This window comes from Lepisosteus platostomus, chromosome 10, assembly GCF_059453375.1.
Source record: "Lepisosteus platostomus isolate fLepPlt1 chromosome 10, fLepPlt1.hap1, whole genome shotgun sequence".
NCBI classification, from domain to species: domain Eukaryota; kingdom Metazoa; phylum Chordata; class Actinopteri; order Semionotiformes; family Lepisosteidae; genus Lepisosteus; species Lepisosteus platostomus.
In genome coordinates, this window is record NC_142620.1 from 9,579,058 (window position 1) to 9,598,367 (window position 19,310).

Genomic DNA, 19,310 nt, shown 5'->3' on the forward strand with positions numbered 1-19,310 from the left:
ACCTACCAGCGTGGCTTTGGTCTGTGGGAGGGAAAACAGAGCAGCTGTGAACGTTGTCAGGATAAATACGCTTGCAGAGTCACCAAAACAGAAATGACCAAAATCCTTTACGCGAGAAAAACCAAAGCTGAAAGTTAAATTTCCATGCTTTATTCTCTGTTGCTGTTCAAAGCAAATGTAACAATTCAATATCATCAATGTAACATTTTAAAAGGTATAACAGATCTGCGGCCATTTAAAGGCTTCAGGTCTGGAAACTGGAGAGAAGAGATGTCAGCCTAATACATTAAAATCATCAAAACAAACAAACTAGTATAGGACTGGAAATCACCTTTCATCACAGTGGCATGGTGATGGCTAACCTCACTCCTCAACTCTCTCCTCTCACCACAACTGCAGGCTTGGTGATGCCATTCACAGAACACGCAATTACAACTGACAGGTTGAAATGAGGGAAATCAGTAGTTTCAGCATTTCATGTGTATTTCTTATGTTCCACTTTCACAACCTGTAATTCATTTGACAAACTACTCCATACTTCAAAATAAAATAAAAAGCTAGAAAAGATTAAAATATACCTTTATTATGTTATAAAACGTACACTTTTGAATAACTTGCATTTCAAGTGTTCTGTTTCACAATTGGCAACAACCAAGGCAAACTCTTGAGAGTCTCTGCTAACATTCACCAAGAAGGATACATCACATCTCTTTTTCACTTGCTGGCAAAGGCCATGATCTGTTCCTGAAAGACAAGGAAGAAAATGTTCAAAGTTAGCTTAGTTTATAAATGAAAGCATATGTTACAATATCTATTAAGTATGCCATTGTGTGGTACGCATAACTTATGGAAATTGCCATCATAAGGAGGCAGATCTTATAGAAATAGCTCCCATGGAAAAAAAGATACAGAAGTAAAAAAATACATAGAAGAGAACATGTAAAAAAGAGAACACTGTTTCAGTTACACTAAATCAAGAAAAGAACTCTAACAGTAGGGTTAGAGTAAGCCTGATTCTTTAAGCCCTGTCCCACACAAATGAGTTCTAGCCCACAGCTCTTTTCAAGCTCTACAGCAACCCTGTCAGTCTGGGAAATCTTTATGGCATTGTTAGATTAGGATAATGACAGGCACTTTAATTGAAAACTGATTTCTTTGCACCCTTTGGCAAAGAGTTCCAGTTTGCTGCGGGGTGGGTTTAGCCGACGCAGAATGAAGCCATCAAGCATGAACTGTACGTGACACCGCGCGCACACGAAACATACGAAACACGCCAAAGCCGGGGTACACTTTGTGGGGTGAGGAACACACCCCGCCCACACACTTTCGGGAACTGTGAACTCGGTACTAAACATAGCAAGACCACAGATCATGACCATACAATGGCTTGGTAAATTACACATATTTGGGAAAAGGCAAGCATGTAATCAAAAGAACCGCAATGTACTTTAACAGGAGGAACGGCATTGGTGGCCTGCAGCCCAAGCGTTCGCAGGAGCACGATGGGAGCCATCTTGGTAGAGTACAAGCGCTTCATCAGGTCTATGGCAGCCATCATTGGCAGGTTGTGTCTCTGCCTCTCCGTTTCGTACTCCAGGAGGTGCTGCATGGCTCCTGCAGAAGACAGAGAATGGGCAAAGGGGCTGGAAGTCAATTCTTGGACAAGGCATTGGGAAGACTCAGAGTGGACTCCATTAACGAAGCCTGGGCCTTCTGTACTGTTCATGTGAGGGAAAAAGCTGCACTGATTACGAGGCAGTTTTAGAAATGAGTCCTAGCAGAGCTCTTTGGCTAAATTGCCAAATCCCATTGTCCATGCTACTGAAATACTTAGTGTTTTCAAGGTAAGGTAAGCGGTTTTCAAACCACATTCTGAATCCTGCAAGAATGTAATTCGGCCGAGGGTAATTCTCACACTCATAGCATACACTCCACGAATCGAAAGGCACGGTGAGCTCCTCAACAAATCGAACCCTTCCTGGAAATTCCACACAAACTATTTTTTTTTGCCGATCTATCAAAAGCGAAACAGTTCACACTGCTTTCCTCATGTCGTGGTGCAGGGAGGAGTGCAGGTAACTCACCCAGGTCCCTTCCGTTGAAGGCCGCTTGGCTCAAGAGCCGAGTGAGACACGCCACATCCCCGAAGCCAAGGTTCACTCCCTGGCCTGCCAGCGGGTGCACTCGATGGGCAGCATCCCTGCAAAACCCACAGGCACCAGTTCACTGACAGCTTCTGACCAAGAGGACAAGGAGAGAACAGATGTCTCTGGGCAGGAGCTCTGACACAGGGCTATCATGACAAGGGCTATCCAGAGATCGCAGGGGAGAAAGCTCTGTCTGGAATCTGTGGGTCTTGACCACCGCAGGTGAATCTGCTTCTAACCTGAAGTCCTTGTTGCAAATATAATTAGCAGAGATGTGCAGTTCTTCTTGATTACACTCTGCAACACACAGGAACTGCCAAGGGTGGAAATGCACACCACATGTCATTTTGCATAGCTGCCACAGAAACACCAAAATGAACTCCAGCTCCATCAGACAACAATAGATGAACATATCCTGAAAGGAAAGGGACCTCAAGGGTGGCTTTTCAAGAGGAACAGCTGCAGCCAACATAAACAGATAATTTTAAGTGTGGGAAACCAGGCTTTAATGAGATTTGTGATGCTAGTGAACTTCATTTTCAAGCTGGTCTTTCTCCTCCTGGCAGATGCCAATCACCGTCCAACTGGAGTCAAATACCAATCAAAAATGTAACCTGTTGAATTTAAATTCCAGGTAGTCATGTATTTCGAGACACTACTATGCCTGTTACCAACAACAACAACAACAACAACAACAACAATAATAATAATAATAATAAAAATCTACTGAGCATCAAAGGAAACATAGAGCTAAAACAAATTGTCAATTTCATGTTATACATTTTCTTAAAAGGACATGACGGGTAAATTCATTATACTGATTAAAAATGCTTGTAGAGACAATAATAGCTGGATGTATGCGACAAACGTTGCTCCAAGTTGGAGAAGCAGTGGTGTAGGATTTTGTCTCTTTCCTCTCTTAGAGCCTGGGCAAGAATGAGACCTAAATTCCACATATTGTCTCAGATCATCCCTCATATGCTCAATAGGGCTTAAGGCTAGCAAGGAGTGGATCCACAACATTATTGTCACTTTCTCATCTTGTAAGAAAGATCCACCAGGAGCATGGTGACCTTTGTCTAGTTGGAACGTTGTCATGTCAGGAAGAGAGCAGAAGAAGGGCAGCTAGTTCTGTAGTGACTAGACACTCCATAACACTTCGACCTCCCCATCTACTGCTCTGCTGTACACAACATTCAACGTATTACTCTGCACATCTGCAACAGGCTCACTGATGTCCATCTATACAAATCCTTGACCCACTGCTACACAGGACTTGGCTCCCCTGCTGGAGAATCCACTCGAGATGCTGCACCAAAACACCTCTGGCACAAAGATATTGCTTCTTAAAAAGTGGAAGAAACAATATGACATCCAACAGCCGAAATCGCATCATTGCTTGTGTCCAATCAACTCTCACACTAATGAGGTGAAGCTTTAGTGGATTATGCATGATCAATTAATTGGTACATGATACCACAAGCTATCAATCAATAACCAAAATCTGTATACTTTATTTTTTGAATAACTTTCATCCAAAAATGGAACGATAAGCTTCTTTTGATGCTCAATATAAAAGCCATCTTCCTGTACTGCTATGCGAACCACAATGGTTAACCATTAATTACAATGATTTCAACAAAACCTAAGTATACTTGTTAAAAATCAATTTTGCAAAATGGCTGTTGTCATGGGTTCTGCGTGTGCAAGGATTATCTCCTCATCAACGTGATGACGGAAATGAAATTAGGAAATGAAGCAGAGGTTAAGGTTACTGGTACAAACACTGAACGATATGAAACTAAACTTGTGCTAATCTCTTCCCATAAGTATGTACATCATCCTCCCCCACATCTCTGCAGCAATAATAACAAGCCTGCCTCAGTGTAAGACAGGCTGTCAAGAGACAGTGTGCACAGGATAGCTTTCAGTTTTAAGCACACTGAAAAGATGGTTAGAACTGGCACTGAACTCACACAAGGCATGTTTGAGATATTACTTGATGAACTACATCAATTCTGTATATTCCACACCTGCTACGATGGTAAATAGTTACAATGGAATTGAAGCACTTTCATCTCAACGTTGGTGAACGTCCTGGTGAGTCTCCCTGTTCATAAGCAATGCAAATGTTTACACTGAACAGCAACGGCAGAGCACGTACCCAATGAGTGCCACTCTGTGCCTGATGTACTCAGAAGCATGTCCCATGCCCAGAGGGAATATGGCTCTGCTCTGCGCCCCAATCCCAGAGACACTGGGTGGCAGCTGCCTCGCTGAAGTCCCAGAAGGCATGAGAACGGATAGTGCAGATCTGAACAGGGTGCCTGCAGTTTCAATCAGTTCTGAGTGGTTCTCATTGCTCCACTACAGGAAAAGAAAGAGGAGGAGAGATAAGACTGCTGACACAGAATTCCACTCACCACAGTGACTACACAAATATATTATTTCCTCTCAATTGCTTGATGTGCAACCACCAGTGTTTCCACAGCTGCCCAGTTCAGGCAATAACAAACGAGGATTGAGCTAATTAGAACAAGACTTGTGCATAAGTTTTAATTGTTTCAAATCTAGTTTAAACACATATCTCAGGCTGATGCTGGGCACTGCCAACCATGCTGCAAACTGAGCAAAGCTTGGAATGACATGACCTTAACTCTTTAATTTCAAGCTCCCCAGCTGAGGATCAAAGCCAAAACTACGGGATCGGAAATGAAATACATTTGAATTAAAATGAATACACTCCAAAAAAGTGAAGATCAAATAGCAGACAGGAAGTAAACTAAGCTCACTAACCTGCGGAGGTAAGCGTGTAAACAAGGGCCTAACCAGTGTAAACGTAAGAGCAGTATACAGAAAAGAATAGAAACTTGCTGGGCCACATGTGACAGCAATCTAGTTCACAAACCTGATCCATTTAAGGGAGGAGGTGAGGGTGAAGTGCTGTCTGAGTTGAAGCTGGTAATTAAATCATGCAAAAGTCGAGACATTAGCAGAACACATTAGATCAGCACAACGTCTCGCTTGGAAGCAGTCGACTGCAGAGAGAGAAACTCACAAACGCAGAGTTGATTGCGTCAACAAAGCTCTCCTCATCCAAGCGGAGCAGCTCTTCTGCGTGCTGATGGCTGGTGGACCACACCAATGAGCTTTCAGTGTCTGATAACTTTCACAGATGGAGAAAGTAAAAGCAAAATTAAACAGGCAGGTTTTTCAAACTCTAATGAAACTGTTGCATAGAGACCCTGGTTTTTCATATAAAAAGCTCTCTCTGACTGTCTGATAAATTTCACAGATGGAAAAAGATCAAAGCTAAGCATTTGCTCAGACTACTGCAGCAACTTTAATGATGCACTGTTGCATGGAAACAGTTTTAATATGCACAAATATACCATTGCAATATGCATTCAGATATTTTATTGCAAATTAAAACACTGCAGTTTGCAACAGTGACGGTTTAATGTTTCATATGCTTCTGACGATGTTAATGCCACGCACCGCCTACAATGGAATTCATGCATTACTTTACATGGCCTGAGCCCTACTTCAAGTATGAGTGAGAGAGAAAATGTTGGAATAAAAAAAAAAAACACTTACTGGAAGCACTGCGATAGGCCCAGTTGGGAGGAATCTTTGCCAGGCAACATTGTTTTCTGTGGGCTAATGTTGAAAATTATTTCAGAAAAGACAGTTGAAGTCAAGACAGAGAAATCATTATGAGGGAAAGACAATGTGACTAATAATTGCTGTAATTAAAAGAGGATAAATTCCTGGGTTTTCCCTCTAAGTACCTTCAGAACCCTCCTGGCACAGCTGTGCATATTCCTGAGGTGTTGTGGTTCACAGAGCGGCCAGGACATGCTGAGTTTTGCTCCTCTCTCCCAATCAATCAAATCAGATCAAACCACTTCAAATAATGCAATTAAGCCATAAATTTCAGGTTTGTAATGGACCCCACTTCTTTCCCCGCAGACTGTTGAGCTAATGGATTTTTCAGTTAATATGTTGTTTTGACCTGCTTTCTCTTGTACACCCTGCGCCGTCAAAGCAGGCTTTGCTAGACTCCAAATCCACTTTCCTCATTACAACCTGGCTGGTTCAGAGCCGTGATTAGTGCTACTAGAGGGGCATGGAGGCCCCTTCCGCACCCTCCACCACACCTTTCACTGACTCCACCCAAGCAGAAATTGACTTTTTTTTCCAGGTGTTCATCTGCTGAGGATTTTGCGAAACCTGTGAAAAGTGCAGAGCTCCCAACTCTCCAGAGCCAAGACCATGCACTGCTGCTCTAGAGCGAACTTACCTACCAGGTACTAATTACTACTGGTGCGCTTCGCTATTCGTTAGCCCAAAAATTAAATCACTTACTTCAGATAGATGAAGCACAGCCACAACAGCAGACTGGTCATAATTCCACTTGACCAAGGGGATCCCTGTGTCCCTTCTCACCATAGAGTTGGGCCCATCAGCCCCAATCTGTAAAATAGCCAACGACATGCCCACTGATGATAACAGGCCTACGGGGTAGCTACTTCTCATAACTCATATACGGTAAGCTGTCTTACTTGCACAATGTAAAACTGTCAGGCATGGGTCATCAGAATTATGTTAGAAAAGCGCTACTTGGTTCTTTGTTATCTAGGAGTGCTATTAAATGCAATATTTATTTCCCAGGACATGATAACGGGACAAATGGGCTAAAAGCTACAGTAATGTACATCAAGCATAAAGCTTAGGGCGTGCTCTATAGAAGTGTGCATGAAGACAGAATCTACTGGCGGATGTACACGTAGGAGTGCTTTTCAGCATCAACAGACATGCCGCTAATGTCAAACTGACCAGCAGTTTCGTCTGCAGCTTCTGCCCATTTGCCAGCTCCACCTGGACCCAGGGAATGGCATTAGCTGCCTGAAAGGGCCGGGGCCAGATGTACTTCACAGCCCTGCTCCTGTACTGGATGGTCACTTTATCTGAGGGCAAGAGAGGGACGCAGCCGCGGGTTAAACACTGAAATTGTACAAAGAAAACATCGCAGCAAAGGACAAGTCACAGGAACCCGCAGGTAAGCACCTCTTAGCAGCCCAACACACTCATGAAGGCTTTCCTTAACTTTCCAGAATGCAAGGCCTGGCTGTGACTTAAAGTGCAGAACTATAAACCGCCTCATAAAACGACACAGGCTTTTATACTGCCAGAAAACAGCTGCCAAGCTCAGATTGACAATTGCCTTAATGGGCTTGGCTAACCACATGGCAGGACTAATGGTGTTTATCTACCAGTCAAGCATGCCTCACCATTTTTGGTGCCAGCTTTTTACATTTGCATAAAGCCCACTTTTCTCAGCATCCCTCACGGCTTGCAATGTGCAATGAAATTATGTCTTCCCAGCACGATACCTGCAAACCTCTTAAAAGCACACAAATGTAATTAGGGGTTACACGCAAATGTAATTAGTCTCCACAGCACACGTATGACTGCAACCAAGAGCTGAATGGCTCAAGAACTGAGATGATCTGAGCTGTTCCATAAATACGTGCTGCAATCAGCAAAGTTCAATCAAACTTTACAAAGCAAACCAGAAGAGGGAAAATAAGGAGCAAATTCACTCAGTTTTAATGCGCAGTAAAATGAGAGTGTTTAACAACCACTCTGATGTCTTCCACACAATAACCACAGCAGACACTCTTTCAACAAAGAAAAAGAACATTTACAGCTCATGGCAATGGCAAGCATTACTTAGTTTGATCCTAACAATAGCTCTGGTTTAATCTTTTTAATAACAATACACTGTCAGCACTTGTGTGTCCTTAAGAGAAACTCGGGCGAATGACAGCATAAAGTAGGTCAGTGGGGCGCAGCACTTGTCTGGGTCAACGTTTTTGACCCTTGCTTTGGGTTACCAAAGGAAATGTGCGGCTGTGCAACAGTTGCTATTGAATTAGCAGGAAAAACAGAGATGCATCCAAGAGCTGAAGTGGAGCTCATAAACAGACACTGAGAAAATACTAATAAATCCTTCGGGGACAAGAGGAGGAAACATCTGGAGGACACCCATGCTTGACTAAGGGAAGAGCTGCACCATGTAGACCAGCTCAGTTCAGAACAGAAAATTCGTTGTTGAAATCTTCACGAACAGAGCAATTCAAGAGCCCCACACCTACCAGGCATCGACTCAACCTGCTTGGTCAAAGCAGCAATGATAACGTCATTCTCGACGATGTATCCCATTTCGTCCTCCAAACTGTCCTTCTCAAAGGTAATCATGGCATCTGAACAGGCATCCCAAACCTTAAACCAAAACGAGTTCAAGTTCAGTTCAGAATTTCCCCGCCCATCACTGATCTCCCAAATGTATCCGAGATGTAAACCTGGTTTCAGGAGGGCTTGCCTTCACCACGACTCTGTTGCAGCAAAGCCATGGTGGAGTGTGAATACGTTTCCGACGTTTTTGCTTCCATATCAGATTCATTAAATCAAGCAAACTGCTTCCCCCAGCCCCCAACAGTTAAACGTGCAAGAAAATGGAAGACTCCATCAACTTGCCCTATTCACATGTAACACACAGAAAGCAGTGCGGGCCCCCTTTAGAGAGCTTCCAGAGGTGACTATAAAGAGAAGAGGTGCTGTGAAAGTGCAAAATGATGTTTGAAGCAAATATCAGTTATAAACAGACTTGCACCTTGTTGCTGCTCATCAAAAATTGCTCCGTACAAGGTTTCTTGTTCCAAGTAACTGGCTGGGTAGGGTTCCGTCATACCGCCCACCCCTCTTTTTTCGAACCCCCCCAGACAACCACAGAACATGTACCAACTGCAGAAGACAGAAGACTCCAGCAGATTTATTTATAATCCTACTATGTTAAGCTACATGGTTTCCCCTTTTCCTTCTTCCTCATGACTTTTTTACGGGACTCAGAAGAAGGGATGCCCTGCTGGCATGGCACTCTGGGATGATAACTATACGTTACCCTGCCAGCCTCTGGGCAGTTTTAAGCGCTACCGTCCCACTGTATGCTGTCATTAGGGTAACCACCATAAGTAAAGAAAAAAAACCTGTGGTTAGGATATTATGGGAGAGGTATATCACGATACGGCGTTTTACGATGACATCCCCAACCACAACAGTAACCACAGGGTTTCAGATTTGGTACAAAAAGGCCACATCTTAGAGGGAAGGCCACATAATGACCACAGCAGTAAACCATGGTCATTTTACTGCTGACATTTGCAGTAATCCTCACTTTAATCTTTTCATTCCCCCCTGCTTTTTCACATGAATTTTATAATTAGAAAAAAAGGGAGGTAGTCTCCTATTTAAAATGTTCTATTGATTTATTTTTATTATTAAATATGCTTCTAATAAATACATACTTAGGCCTATGGCCAGTGAGGCATGGTGAGCCTGACCTTTAGAGAGCCGAAGAGCTATAGATATCCCTTTAAATTTATCTCCCTCTGGTACTGTGGCATCCAAGCCTTTACTGGGCTTCTGATGTTTCATAAATTACACCACAGAATGTACAAAATGTTCAGTTCAGCCACCAATGAGCTTGCCTTTCATTCTGAACAATTACAAACCACTGGAAAATTACACTGTACATTATGGTGTAGATTTAGGGAGTGAAACGTGATAACATAAAAAGACAGGCCAAGATATTCATATCTGTGACAGAACAAAGAAATACAAAAAAGGTAGCCCCTATTTAAAAGGCTTAAAGAATAACAAGAATCTACGTAATACGAGGCAAAGCTTTCTTTATTTGGCTGATTATATGCACTTATCAGATTTAGATGTGGTTTTCAAGCAGAAGAAAAAGGCAACATTGCAGAGGATTTTGACATATTCACTATGTAGACTCAACACAAACTGTTGCCTGTTGGGGATTATGGTATCAGCCATGTAAAACAGGTTCCACAGCTTTGTGGTTAAATTCATCTTTGTGCCTTCCTTTTATGATTTTAAGATGTCCATAAAAACTGTTACACCTATGGGTTCTGTATCACAGCCACTAGAGAATCTTTGAAGTTTTGTTTGGAAAAGAAACTGCATTTAAGTAAAACTGCAAGAAGTCAAAATCTCACCTGCATCCTCCTGAATGGCTTACACCTCATATTGAGGATGTGATCCCAAGCTCCGACACCTATAGGGGACAAAGGATAGTCAAGGGAAGAAACTGCTCTCAGCTGTTTAACTGTTAATGAATCCTTACTACAGGACACAGTAAAATACAGTTTGACAAGAAATGAAAGGACATGCACTCAATTTCATGTGAAAGCTAGATGCCCAATTTACGTGCTACAACAGTAATAAACCATCAGCTCTGCTACCTGTTTGGATTTCAGCCCAGATTAAATCAAATTTCTGATCTACCTACCAACTGCAAATTACAAACCCTACACCCTATTGTGGCTTTTAGTTTCCTTCCAGCACTGAAAACACAGCACCAATATCTAGACTCATAATCTGCAAAAGCCGAGGAGCAAATTGCAGGAGAGCGAAAAAAGACTGACAAAACATACAGGGAAGCTGCTGTAGACGTGCTGTTGAAAAGCAAAGCAAAGCTACGTGGAAATCAAAATGTGCTATGTGAAGAAAATGTGTTAACTCAGAAGGTTACACTTGGGCACATCTTCCTTGTCTGAGACAGGCAGTGACAGTGATCTCTGGCGCTGTTGTACAGGTGATAAGTGTGGATATACAGTAGGTAGGTGAACATGGGGACTAAGGAATGAGCAATGCTCAGGGTTCTGGACTTATAATTGGAGGGTCATGGGTTCAAATCTCAGGCGAGACCCTGCTGCTGTTACTTTGGAGCAAGTTGTGTCACCTAAATTGCTCCAGTAACATGCCCATCTGATTAAATGGGTGCAAATATACTGTAAGTTGCTTTGGATATACAGTGTCAGCCACATTTATTAGACATAAAAAGAAAGAATAACTGGCACTATGTCAACATTATAAACTGTGAGCAATGTACATGCTTTTCTCTGTTCCAGCTTGCAGCTGACTTTATTTTATGAAGACTGTTTTCACAGTTAGGACAACAGAGGAGGCTGGACAGAAGTAAGAACTGGAATGTCCAGACTAAAGCGAAAACTTTAGAACTGGAGAATTAACAATAACAAGAAATCAACAATATACAAAAAGAATCACGTAAAGAGAACATACTTTAAAAGTATTTCAATGTATCTAGCAAGAATATCTCAATCTGGTGGTACAGGATGGTAGTCGGGGGGTTAAATTCAACTTCATCATCCACATTTATGACTTGCAAGAGAAAGAATGAAGGAGACAGACAGCAGAAGCAAGCATTCATGGGTCTCAAAACATTAACAAGAGAAGTCCAAATCAGAAAAACTGGAAGCTTATCAAATAAGTACCCCATCCCCTTATTAAAGAAATATAGATTTAGCAGAATATACAAGTAATGTATATACGCCTCAGAAATCTCGAATCCTGTAGCAATTCTGCTGCAGTAGCATTAATGCCCTGTGAATGTTTGAGGTTTGGAGGTAGGCTGCTGTGTACTATTCTCTCCAAGAGATGCTCAGAGGGTGAAGGTCAGTAAAAACTGCCTGTACAAGATCTGCAGTAGATAAAGGTGAAGAATTTTCATATTGTTGTGTCCTGAGAATTATTGTCACCACCACACAAGACATCCCACAACCCCAACCCCATGATATTCCTATCATCAACAAAAATGACACAATATGGCAATATAGGATATGCATCACTACATCACCGAGTCCTAGACTGTACAGTATATGGAGAAAGTGCTGCTCATACTACTGAGAAGAGTTGCTGAGCCAGGGCTGATGGAGCTCACTCTGGTGCTGTATGCCTCTGGTACTTTGTCAAGAGTTTTCTTATTGCCAGCTTCTAAAAGAAGGATCTTCTTTCCTTCTAAATTGGGATCAAAACCTGTATTGGAAACAAAACAAATAACTGGATTTTCTGAACAGGTCAAAATGCACAGGTATGTTACATTAGTAAGACCACGAGATGACCGTTACAGAAGCCTGCTCTGCTTTATTCTTCACTAAATCTTAATTAGTGGAGACACAGGATATCAAAATCTGCCATTAGTTTAAAAACCATGTAGCTCACTGCGCTGCATATAGACGCTCCGTATAGTATTACCGAAGGTGGCAAAAACAACCTACAAACATAAATACCTAGAATTTACCCCGGCACTACAATTACTAAAGTGCACCCTTCAGGTGCGAGATTGTAGAGACTGTAGTCAGTAAAGCATCCGAGTGAGGTTGTCTAGCTAAATGACAGCTTTTTCATACAGTGGGGCCCCGACGGGTAAAATAGGCTTTTACTCTAGAACTGTGACAATCGGAAATTTAGGGTAATTGCTGTGTGTAAAAAGAAAAGCACAGTTCTATCCGTTTAAGAACTCGAGTGAGTTGGGGTTTTTTTTTGTCCAGAACACAAAGACAACGTTTCTGCTCACCTAAGGCGCAGGCCATAGCAGTGCCTACCATCCCACCTCCAGAAATTATGACATCATAGACTTCATTTTCGCCCCTGCTCGCTTGATCCCCGTGTTCAGTGCACTTCGAGCTGTGGAAAACTCGTTTCAGTGCTCGTATCCCAACCACACAGTGCACAGCAGCAAGCCTCCGCCCGCCGCCCTGTAACACAAACTTGGCTTTTGTCAGAAAGTGCATCCCTCTGGGAAATCGGTTTCGAGGGCAGTGTGTAGAATGTGTTCAGTTTTATAACCGTGAAGAGCAGCCGAAATCCTATATCCTACAATTCCTTGTTATGCGCAGACATAATCTACCGTCTTGTGTTGTATTGACATACTGACTGAAAAGGTTAAACACGGCTGCAGAAAACACTTCCTGTGTCAAATTCAGCCAATCGCGGAGAAGAGGCGGGTTTCCGTTCTGGTAATAAACGGAGTAATATTTCTAAAAAAAGAGTGCCCCTTTTAACACCAAGAAGACATTTACATTGCGTGACTTAACAAATATATTCCAAAACACGACACATTATTAACTTGGTTCTTGTTTTCTCCAAAATAATTAAATACTCCAATACTATGTTTAATATTTCCATGACACCCTTAAAATACAGGGATAGTTTCATTCCCTTCATTTCAGCCATATCGTGAAATAAAATCACCCGCTGTATCTTTAAGGTCGCGAAATAAAATGACAGGCCCGGTGTCTAATCAGAAGACACAACCTAGGTAAGGCAGCGACCAATCGCACACAGCGGAGGGGAGGGATGCGCATCAGCCGTTTGATGTGTGGTGTTGACACTAGATGGGCACTGAAGAAAAAAATAGCGTATTTTTAATTTAATAAATCGAATTGACGTTTTCCGATGCCGGAATCCAATACCTCTTCGCCTTTTAAACATCCAGAAAACATATCTAATGAAATCCAGGCGGGCATTAAAAATGAAGATGATTCAACGACAGAATCCTCAGACTTTCAGTATCAGGTTATTTCCACTCTTTTATTTTTTACCATCTTAATAACGACGTTTTAATGGCAGACATTTCACCGCTATCATTAACCTACACTGGAGATAATATCTGTAGAATTATTTAGGCCTTTAATGTAATTCCCGATGAGAATGTGTCATGGTGCTGTGACTAGTACGCTTGTTTTCAGTTCCCATGGCAACCTAAAGCTCAAGCCCTGCAATGCACGTGTTGGAGATATGATTTGCATGTTATTGTGCAGATTATCATCACTTTTACTTTTTGCATTGTGTTGTTCAATATATTTTTTAAAATAATAGGTAAAATAGTACATTTTTTTTCTAAATCCTTTAGTTTATATATGACATATACAATTGTACAAGTTGGGTACATTAAAGTTAGGTACAATAAAGTTATGTACATTAGGGAAGGAACACAAAATACGAGCGTTGTGACACCAAGTGAGATCATGGGACGTTTATGAAGAGCATGATTATTGACGGTTCTGAGTACTGTAGCCTTTTAAAAGCTCACGGCTCAGAAGAAGAGACCATACAAGGGGTGTCTTTTCACTTATACAGCAAAAGTGCATTACCTTGTCCAAACTCCACTGGAACATCTAGTCCAAACAGTTTGGGCTAGATTGGCCGAATGGACACCTCTCATTTGTAACCTTTTGTTGTGTTCCAACACAAAGAAGGTGCAGTTCTCTTCCCATCCTCGCCATTATCTGATTGTATCTGTTCGTCGGGTATATTCTCGCTCTTATTTGTGAGCTTCCATGATGTGTGCGTTGCAGGGCTTTGCTCCGAAGGACTCGTCGGAGTCTGATGAGGAGCTGGGGGACAGCAGACTGACCCGGAGGAAGGCAGGCGAGCTGCTGGCCTTCCTGCAGCAGGAAGAGGCCCCAGCTGCGTCGGAGCAAGACTTCTACCGCGGGCTGCAGGTCCTGAAGGAGGCGCACAGACAGAGGCTGCTGGAGACAGGCCGACTCTACCAGCAGCACCTGTTGCAGGACTCCCTGGTCTCCTCAGGCAACGAGAGGAAGACGGAACAGAGGGCAGACGTCGAAGACTTCTTCCATCCCAGCGAGAGGCGAACTATCCAGTCCACTTCTGGCAAAACATCTTCTTTCAGGTGACGCGTCTTTGAATATTCGAGACGATGTGTGATTTTGCAGTTGAACTTACGTGACGTAGAGAGTTGCCTCACACACTCAAGGTGAAATTGTGAAGTTAGAAAATATGCATAAAAATACATTACAAGGTCATTTGATTGGCAATTTTGTTGCTAAAGATTGAATAGCTAAAAAAAACTGTCACAGGCTGGCCACTATATGTGATTTATTCATTTTTCAAAAACTAATCTGGGATGATGATGAGGCAAATACACCCAAGGTGGCACCAAGTGCAAAAAGATTCTGAAGTCATTAATGAAAGAACAGTTTGCAGTTTGAAGTTTGCAAATATACCTACTCTGAAAACTGGAAATATTTCCAACTTAAAAGACAAGAATTGGTGTCCATGCCCCTGTCTATTCCAGTCCTGTAAGTAGGTTATTCATTGTTAAACTTCCTACAGGGAGGGAGGCCTGAGGAGATCTTGCTCCCTTAGTGACCTCAGGTCCCAGGAAGCTGGAGGCTCCAGAGTCTCTCCTCAAACTAAAGGCTCCCAAAGGCCTGTCAGCACCTCTGCAGCCGGGGTTCGGAGTTTGACCGTTCCCCAGCCCTTCAACATGACCCTCAGGGACGCCCAGAGGAGATCCCAGCTGCTCCGATCCAAAGTGTCGCAGGACCTGGAGAAGAGGCTGGCGGAGAGGAGGGAGGCAGAGGAAGCCGAGTGTCAGAAGCAGTTCCGTGCGGCGCCCGTCCCTGCTCACGTCTTCCTGCCCCTGTACCAGGACATCACCGAGGCCCACGAGCGGCTGAGGAAGGCCGGCCTGCAGCAGAGGAAGGACTTCCTGCTGTCCATGCAGAGACCCTTCAGCTTCTTGCAAAGGGAGGAGAAAAAGAAGGAGGAGATGAAACAGCAGCTGCAGGCCAGCAGCCCGGCCTCACAGAAGGACGACAAGAAACCAGCAGCAAAGAAGACTATCCCTAAGGCCGTCCAGGACCCAGGAGTCAGCGAACATCTGAAAGGTAATGAGCTGACTACACACCATAGAAAGAAATAAACAAAAGAAGTGGACGTTAGTCTGCACAAGATCATTTTTTTGGTGTATTGTTAAATAATTTTAGTTTATTTGTGATTAATAGCATGCATTTAGTCATTGTAGCTGTATGCAAAGCGATCATAATGCAAAGCATGTCTTAAACACAATCTGCCTCTGCTCTTTGGCTGTATTTGCAGCTTTGCATGCACATTTTTTCCATCTTAAACTGCCTCAGTCCCTCCTAAGATCCTGTGTCGCACATGTGATGTTCTATCCACAAAAGAAGACAGGTTAATCTAAAAACCGACCTGCGTGCATATGTGCCCCATTTAGAGGAAGAACTTTACAGGAAGATCCGTATCCAGATGAGAGCCGCAGACATGCTGAAAAGCTCCTCAGCGCCCATTGAGATCCAGCCCCAGAGAAAAGACCAGGAGAAGAGCTGTGGGATACGGACTAGGAGGAAGGCCCTGGGATTCCTGGAGGAGAAGCCCAGCTTCCAGCCCCGCACCAACGCCCAGGCTCCTGACTTCGACAGGCTGTACATGGCCTTCCAGAGGAAGGCCTTGAAAACGGCAGAAAAGAAAGATGTAACAAGGTGTCAGCCCTTCCAGTTACGTACCTCCAACCTGCCCCCAAGGCACAGCAGGAAGTCCCTGGAGCCCACACAGGTGAGCCAACTCCTCCATCGCAGTGTGGGCTGGAGCACAAGGCAATTTCTGTTCTACACATTAGCTGCCTGGCTCTGTCAGCTCAGTTAGATCATACTTCAGCACTAACAGTCTCATGTTTAGTGGGGCATACAGCGAAGGAGGTGTAAAATGCAGCTAATTCTAGTGACACTATGGTAAAAGCATACAGAGTTATAGTAATGCATAATGTTAATCATAAGGCAAAACAACATGCATGCCTACAGCATGGTCAGCCCATAAGAAAACCGAGATTTGCATAAAATAGCGTACAAATTTCACAATGTAGTTAATGGAATTAGCTAATGACATCGATAAATTGTACTTTGAATCGTTGGAAATATTCAGATAAAAAAGGACATCAAATCTTTGAAACAACAAGAAGTACTTTGCATATCTTATTTGTGCATTCATCCCTTAGGAACAGGGGCCTGAGAGAGAGGCACATGTCAGGAGGCGTCACTCTTTCAGCGGCATTCTGTCGCTTTCAGCAGATACTCTTCCCACCTACATCACAGACGCAGAGAGGAGGCGTCACGCCGCCATCAGGTATCCGCAGACCCCGGGGAGATTTCCAGTCGAGCCGAGATTACGGAGTTATCTGGCATGTCGGCATGCTCTGGCGTTCATGCATTGTATCCGTAGGGAATATGCATTTGCGATGATGAAGACCAAAGCGTGTGAATCTCATTTCACTCAGCGTGTGAATTTTAGGAGTGGACCCATTTCATGCCATGCAATGCTATGTCATAGACCAAGGGTCGGCAAACTACGGCCCGCTGAACTTTTCTGAGTGGCCCGCAGCTCCCTGCTGTTTGAATCTCGAGGGTTACTTTTTGCATCAGATATTAAAAATCTTCTGCCAGTGGCCTCTACTTGTTAGCTCTGCTGGTCTCTCTCAGCACTAACAGTGAATTGCAGAACAGTACCTATTGCACAATGCATTTTACTTTTAGCCTATCAGACGTCAGCTTTAACTTAGGTTACATAGGTTATGGTAACTGATTCTTACCGTAAATTCATTTGGATATTTGTTGCTTACTGTGAACGGCTCAGTCACGCAAATGACGTCTAGTGTACGCTATCTTGTTTGAAAGCAGGTCATTTCAAACTGTTCTAAAAATTATAACTGACAAGGGACTAACTGTAAGATATTCCTGCCGTGTTGAGAAAAAGAAAGATCGATGCAGAGGGCCGAAAAATTAGAACAGTTGAAAAAGTTGCTTCAGGGGCAGCAAAAACTGTTCAAGAGAAAATCCAAAGAAAATGTTGCGTCTACCCGAGCTAGTTATCGAGTATCACAGCTTCTAGCAGCAGCTGCCAATCCCTTCCCGGACAGTGAGTTTAGTAAGCAGTGTATGCAAGAGGTCGCAGAGGAGATGTGCCTGGAGAAACACAACCTATTCCAGTCGGTGAGTTTATCGGCTAGATACAGGATTTCACTCAGATGGCCCAGCAAGGTTAGTAAAACATTTTTTTGTGGCCCTTGCTCTAAAATGTTTGCCAACCCCTGTTCTAGACTATCCATTCATCTTCAGCTTCTCTTCTTCAGAAACTCTTTGGAAGAGAAGAAGAACAGAGAGAAGGAGAACACAGAGTGGATGAAGCAGCACAGGCTGAAATCTCAAGCACTGAAGAAAACTGTGGCTACGCGGGCCAGATCCATGGACCCACACAAGTCTCTAAAAGAGGTCTACAGGGAAAAGTTAAAGCAACACAGGTGCGCTGAGTATGTCACGTGTATGTCAAGCAAGACCCTCAGATAGAATACACCTATAAATGAGTGACAACGTTTGCAACCTAAAATGTCATTCAAGCATAATTAATATTCATTTAACCTGTACATTTGGCTTTTGAAGTGAATCGAATTTTTGAGTTTTTAGGACTTTCTCATGGAGCCCTGCAACTTTTCTTAACTCTTAAACAAGGTTGCACATGGCTGATTTTCTGTTCTCTGCCTTGTAGGCAGACTGACCAGCAGAGGATGAGGGAGTACAGGAAGGAGCTGCAGGAGATGAAGACTCGCGTTCAGGTTCGCCCCTACCTGTTCGAACAGGTGACACAGGTAGAGTTACCTTTCTGTTCTGATCACAGGTTTATGCGTCTGTAAATGATTTGTGCTGTTCAGTCATAGTCAATAGTCTTTGCTTGAAGCATGAAGACATTTAATGTATTTCCTTGATAAGTGAAAAGGCAAAATAATTTATAAACAAACTGATCTGAGAATAACGTGGTACTTTAGTCTAGCAGGTCTTTGCAGTTCATGCAATGGAATATGGACTTTGAAAGTGATCTCACTAGGCTCTGAACAGAAATTATCCTTCCAGAAAAATGCAAAGTCAGAGGCAGAACGACGATACAGAGACACGCTGCAGGAGGTCGGTCTGAACGAGCAATTTGTGAGAAGTAAAGGGGAGAAAGCAGGGGAAACACCCCCCTTTTTATCTGATGAGGAGGATGCCGAAAGCAGTACTCATGACACCCATCGCAGGTATTTAAAAGGAGGACGGGCTCTGATGACACATAACAAACTGAGCCAAGATCAGAGATGACTGCATCAGGTTCTTCTGTGACAGTCTCACATATAGCATGTAATATACATTTATCACAAACGTCACCAGCACGAGAAGAGCATGTAGCCAATCCACTTCAGTACATAATTACTGTATAATTAACTTCAAACCTGGAATTTCTTCCTCCAGGACAGAGAGTGTGAGAAGTTCAGCGGAAAACCAAGCAGTAGAAGAGGAGGAAAATGCGGAGACCAAGTAAACCAAAGAGGAAGAAACGTGATGACTATAATGAGTAGTTTGTACATTTCCCAGCTGTGCAGATCTGCACTTGTATTCACCAACAGTATGTATAGATTCAAGTTAT

At 43.1% G+C, this 19,310-nt stretch overlaps 2 protein-coding genes across 2 annotated transcripts; one reads left to right on the plus strand and one right to left on the minus strand.

Moving 5' to 3' along the window:
* Window positions 1–562: 562 nt before the first annotated feature.
* Window positions 563–13,004, minus strand: coq6 (coenzyme Q6 monooxygenase). Its single transcript, XM_088648006.1, has 12 exons — window positions 12,610–13,004; window positions 11,934–12,068; window positions 10,229–10,287; window positions 8,309–8,435; window positions 6,987–7,117; window positions 6,516–6,623; window positions 5,745–5,807; window positions 5,206–5,313; window positions 4,312–4,514; window positions 2,085–2,200; window positions 1,448–1,614; window positions 563–744 (listed from the first exon to the last, which is right to left on the minus strand). Exons 1-12 carry the CDS (start codon window positions 12,824–12,826, stop codon window positions 715–717), a joined length of 1,464 nt encoding a protein of 487 aa, XP_088504132.1. The 5' UTR covers window positions 12,827–13,004; the 3' UTR covers window positions 563–714.
* A 356-nt stretch (window positions 13,005–13,360) lies between these two features.
* fam161b (FAM161 centrosomal protein B) lies at window positions 13,361–19,221 on the plus strand. Its single transcript, XM_088648002.1, has 9 exons — window positions 13,361–13,610; window positions 14,393–14,730; window positions 15,174–15,730; window positions 16,078–16,415; window positions 16,855–16,982; window positions 17,986–18,153; window positions 18,399–18,498; window positions 18,761–18,924; window positions 19,136–19,221. The coding sequence occupies exons 1-9, from the start codon at window positions 13,491–13,493 to the stop codon at window positions 19,203–19,205; spliced, it is 1,983 nt and encodes a 660-aa protein (XP_088504128.1). The 5' UTR covers window positions 13,361–13,490; the 3' UTR covers window positions 19,206–19,221.
* Window positions 19,222–19,310: the final 89 nt, after the last annotated feature.

Coding starts and splice junctions, on each gene's coding strand:
- coq6 (XM_088648006.1), bottom strand. CDS start 12,826: ATGCACTTTCTGACAAAAGCCAAGTTTGTGTTACAGGGCGGCGGGCGG. Junction 4,515..5,205: donor ACGCAATCAACTCTGCGTTT/GTGAGTTTCTCT, acceptor CTTTTCCTGTAG/TGGAGCAATGAGAACCACTC. Junction 1,615..2,084: donor CTTCAACGGAAGGGACCTGG/GTGAGTTACCTG, acceptor TGTCTTCTGCAG/GAGCCATGCAGCACCTCCTG.
- fam161b (XM_088648002.1), top strand. CDS start 13,491: ATGCCGGAATCCAATACCTCTTCGCCTTTTAAACATCCAGAAAACATA. Junction 13,611..14,392: donor CCTCAGACTTTCAGTATCAG/GTTATTTCCACT, acceptor TGTGCGTTGCAG/GGCTTTGCTCCGAAGGACTC. Junction 18,154..18,398: donor GAAAAGTTAAAGCAACACAG/GTGCGCTGAGTA, acceptor TCTGCCTTGTAG/GCAGACTGACCAGCAGAGGA.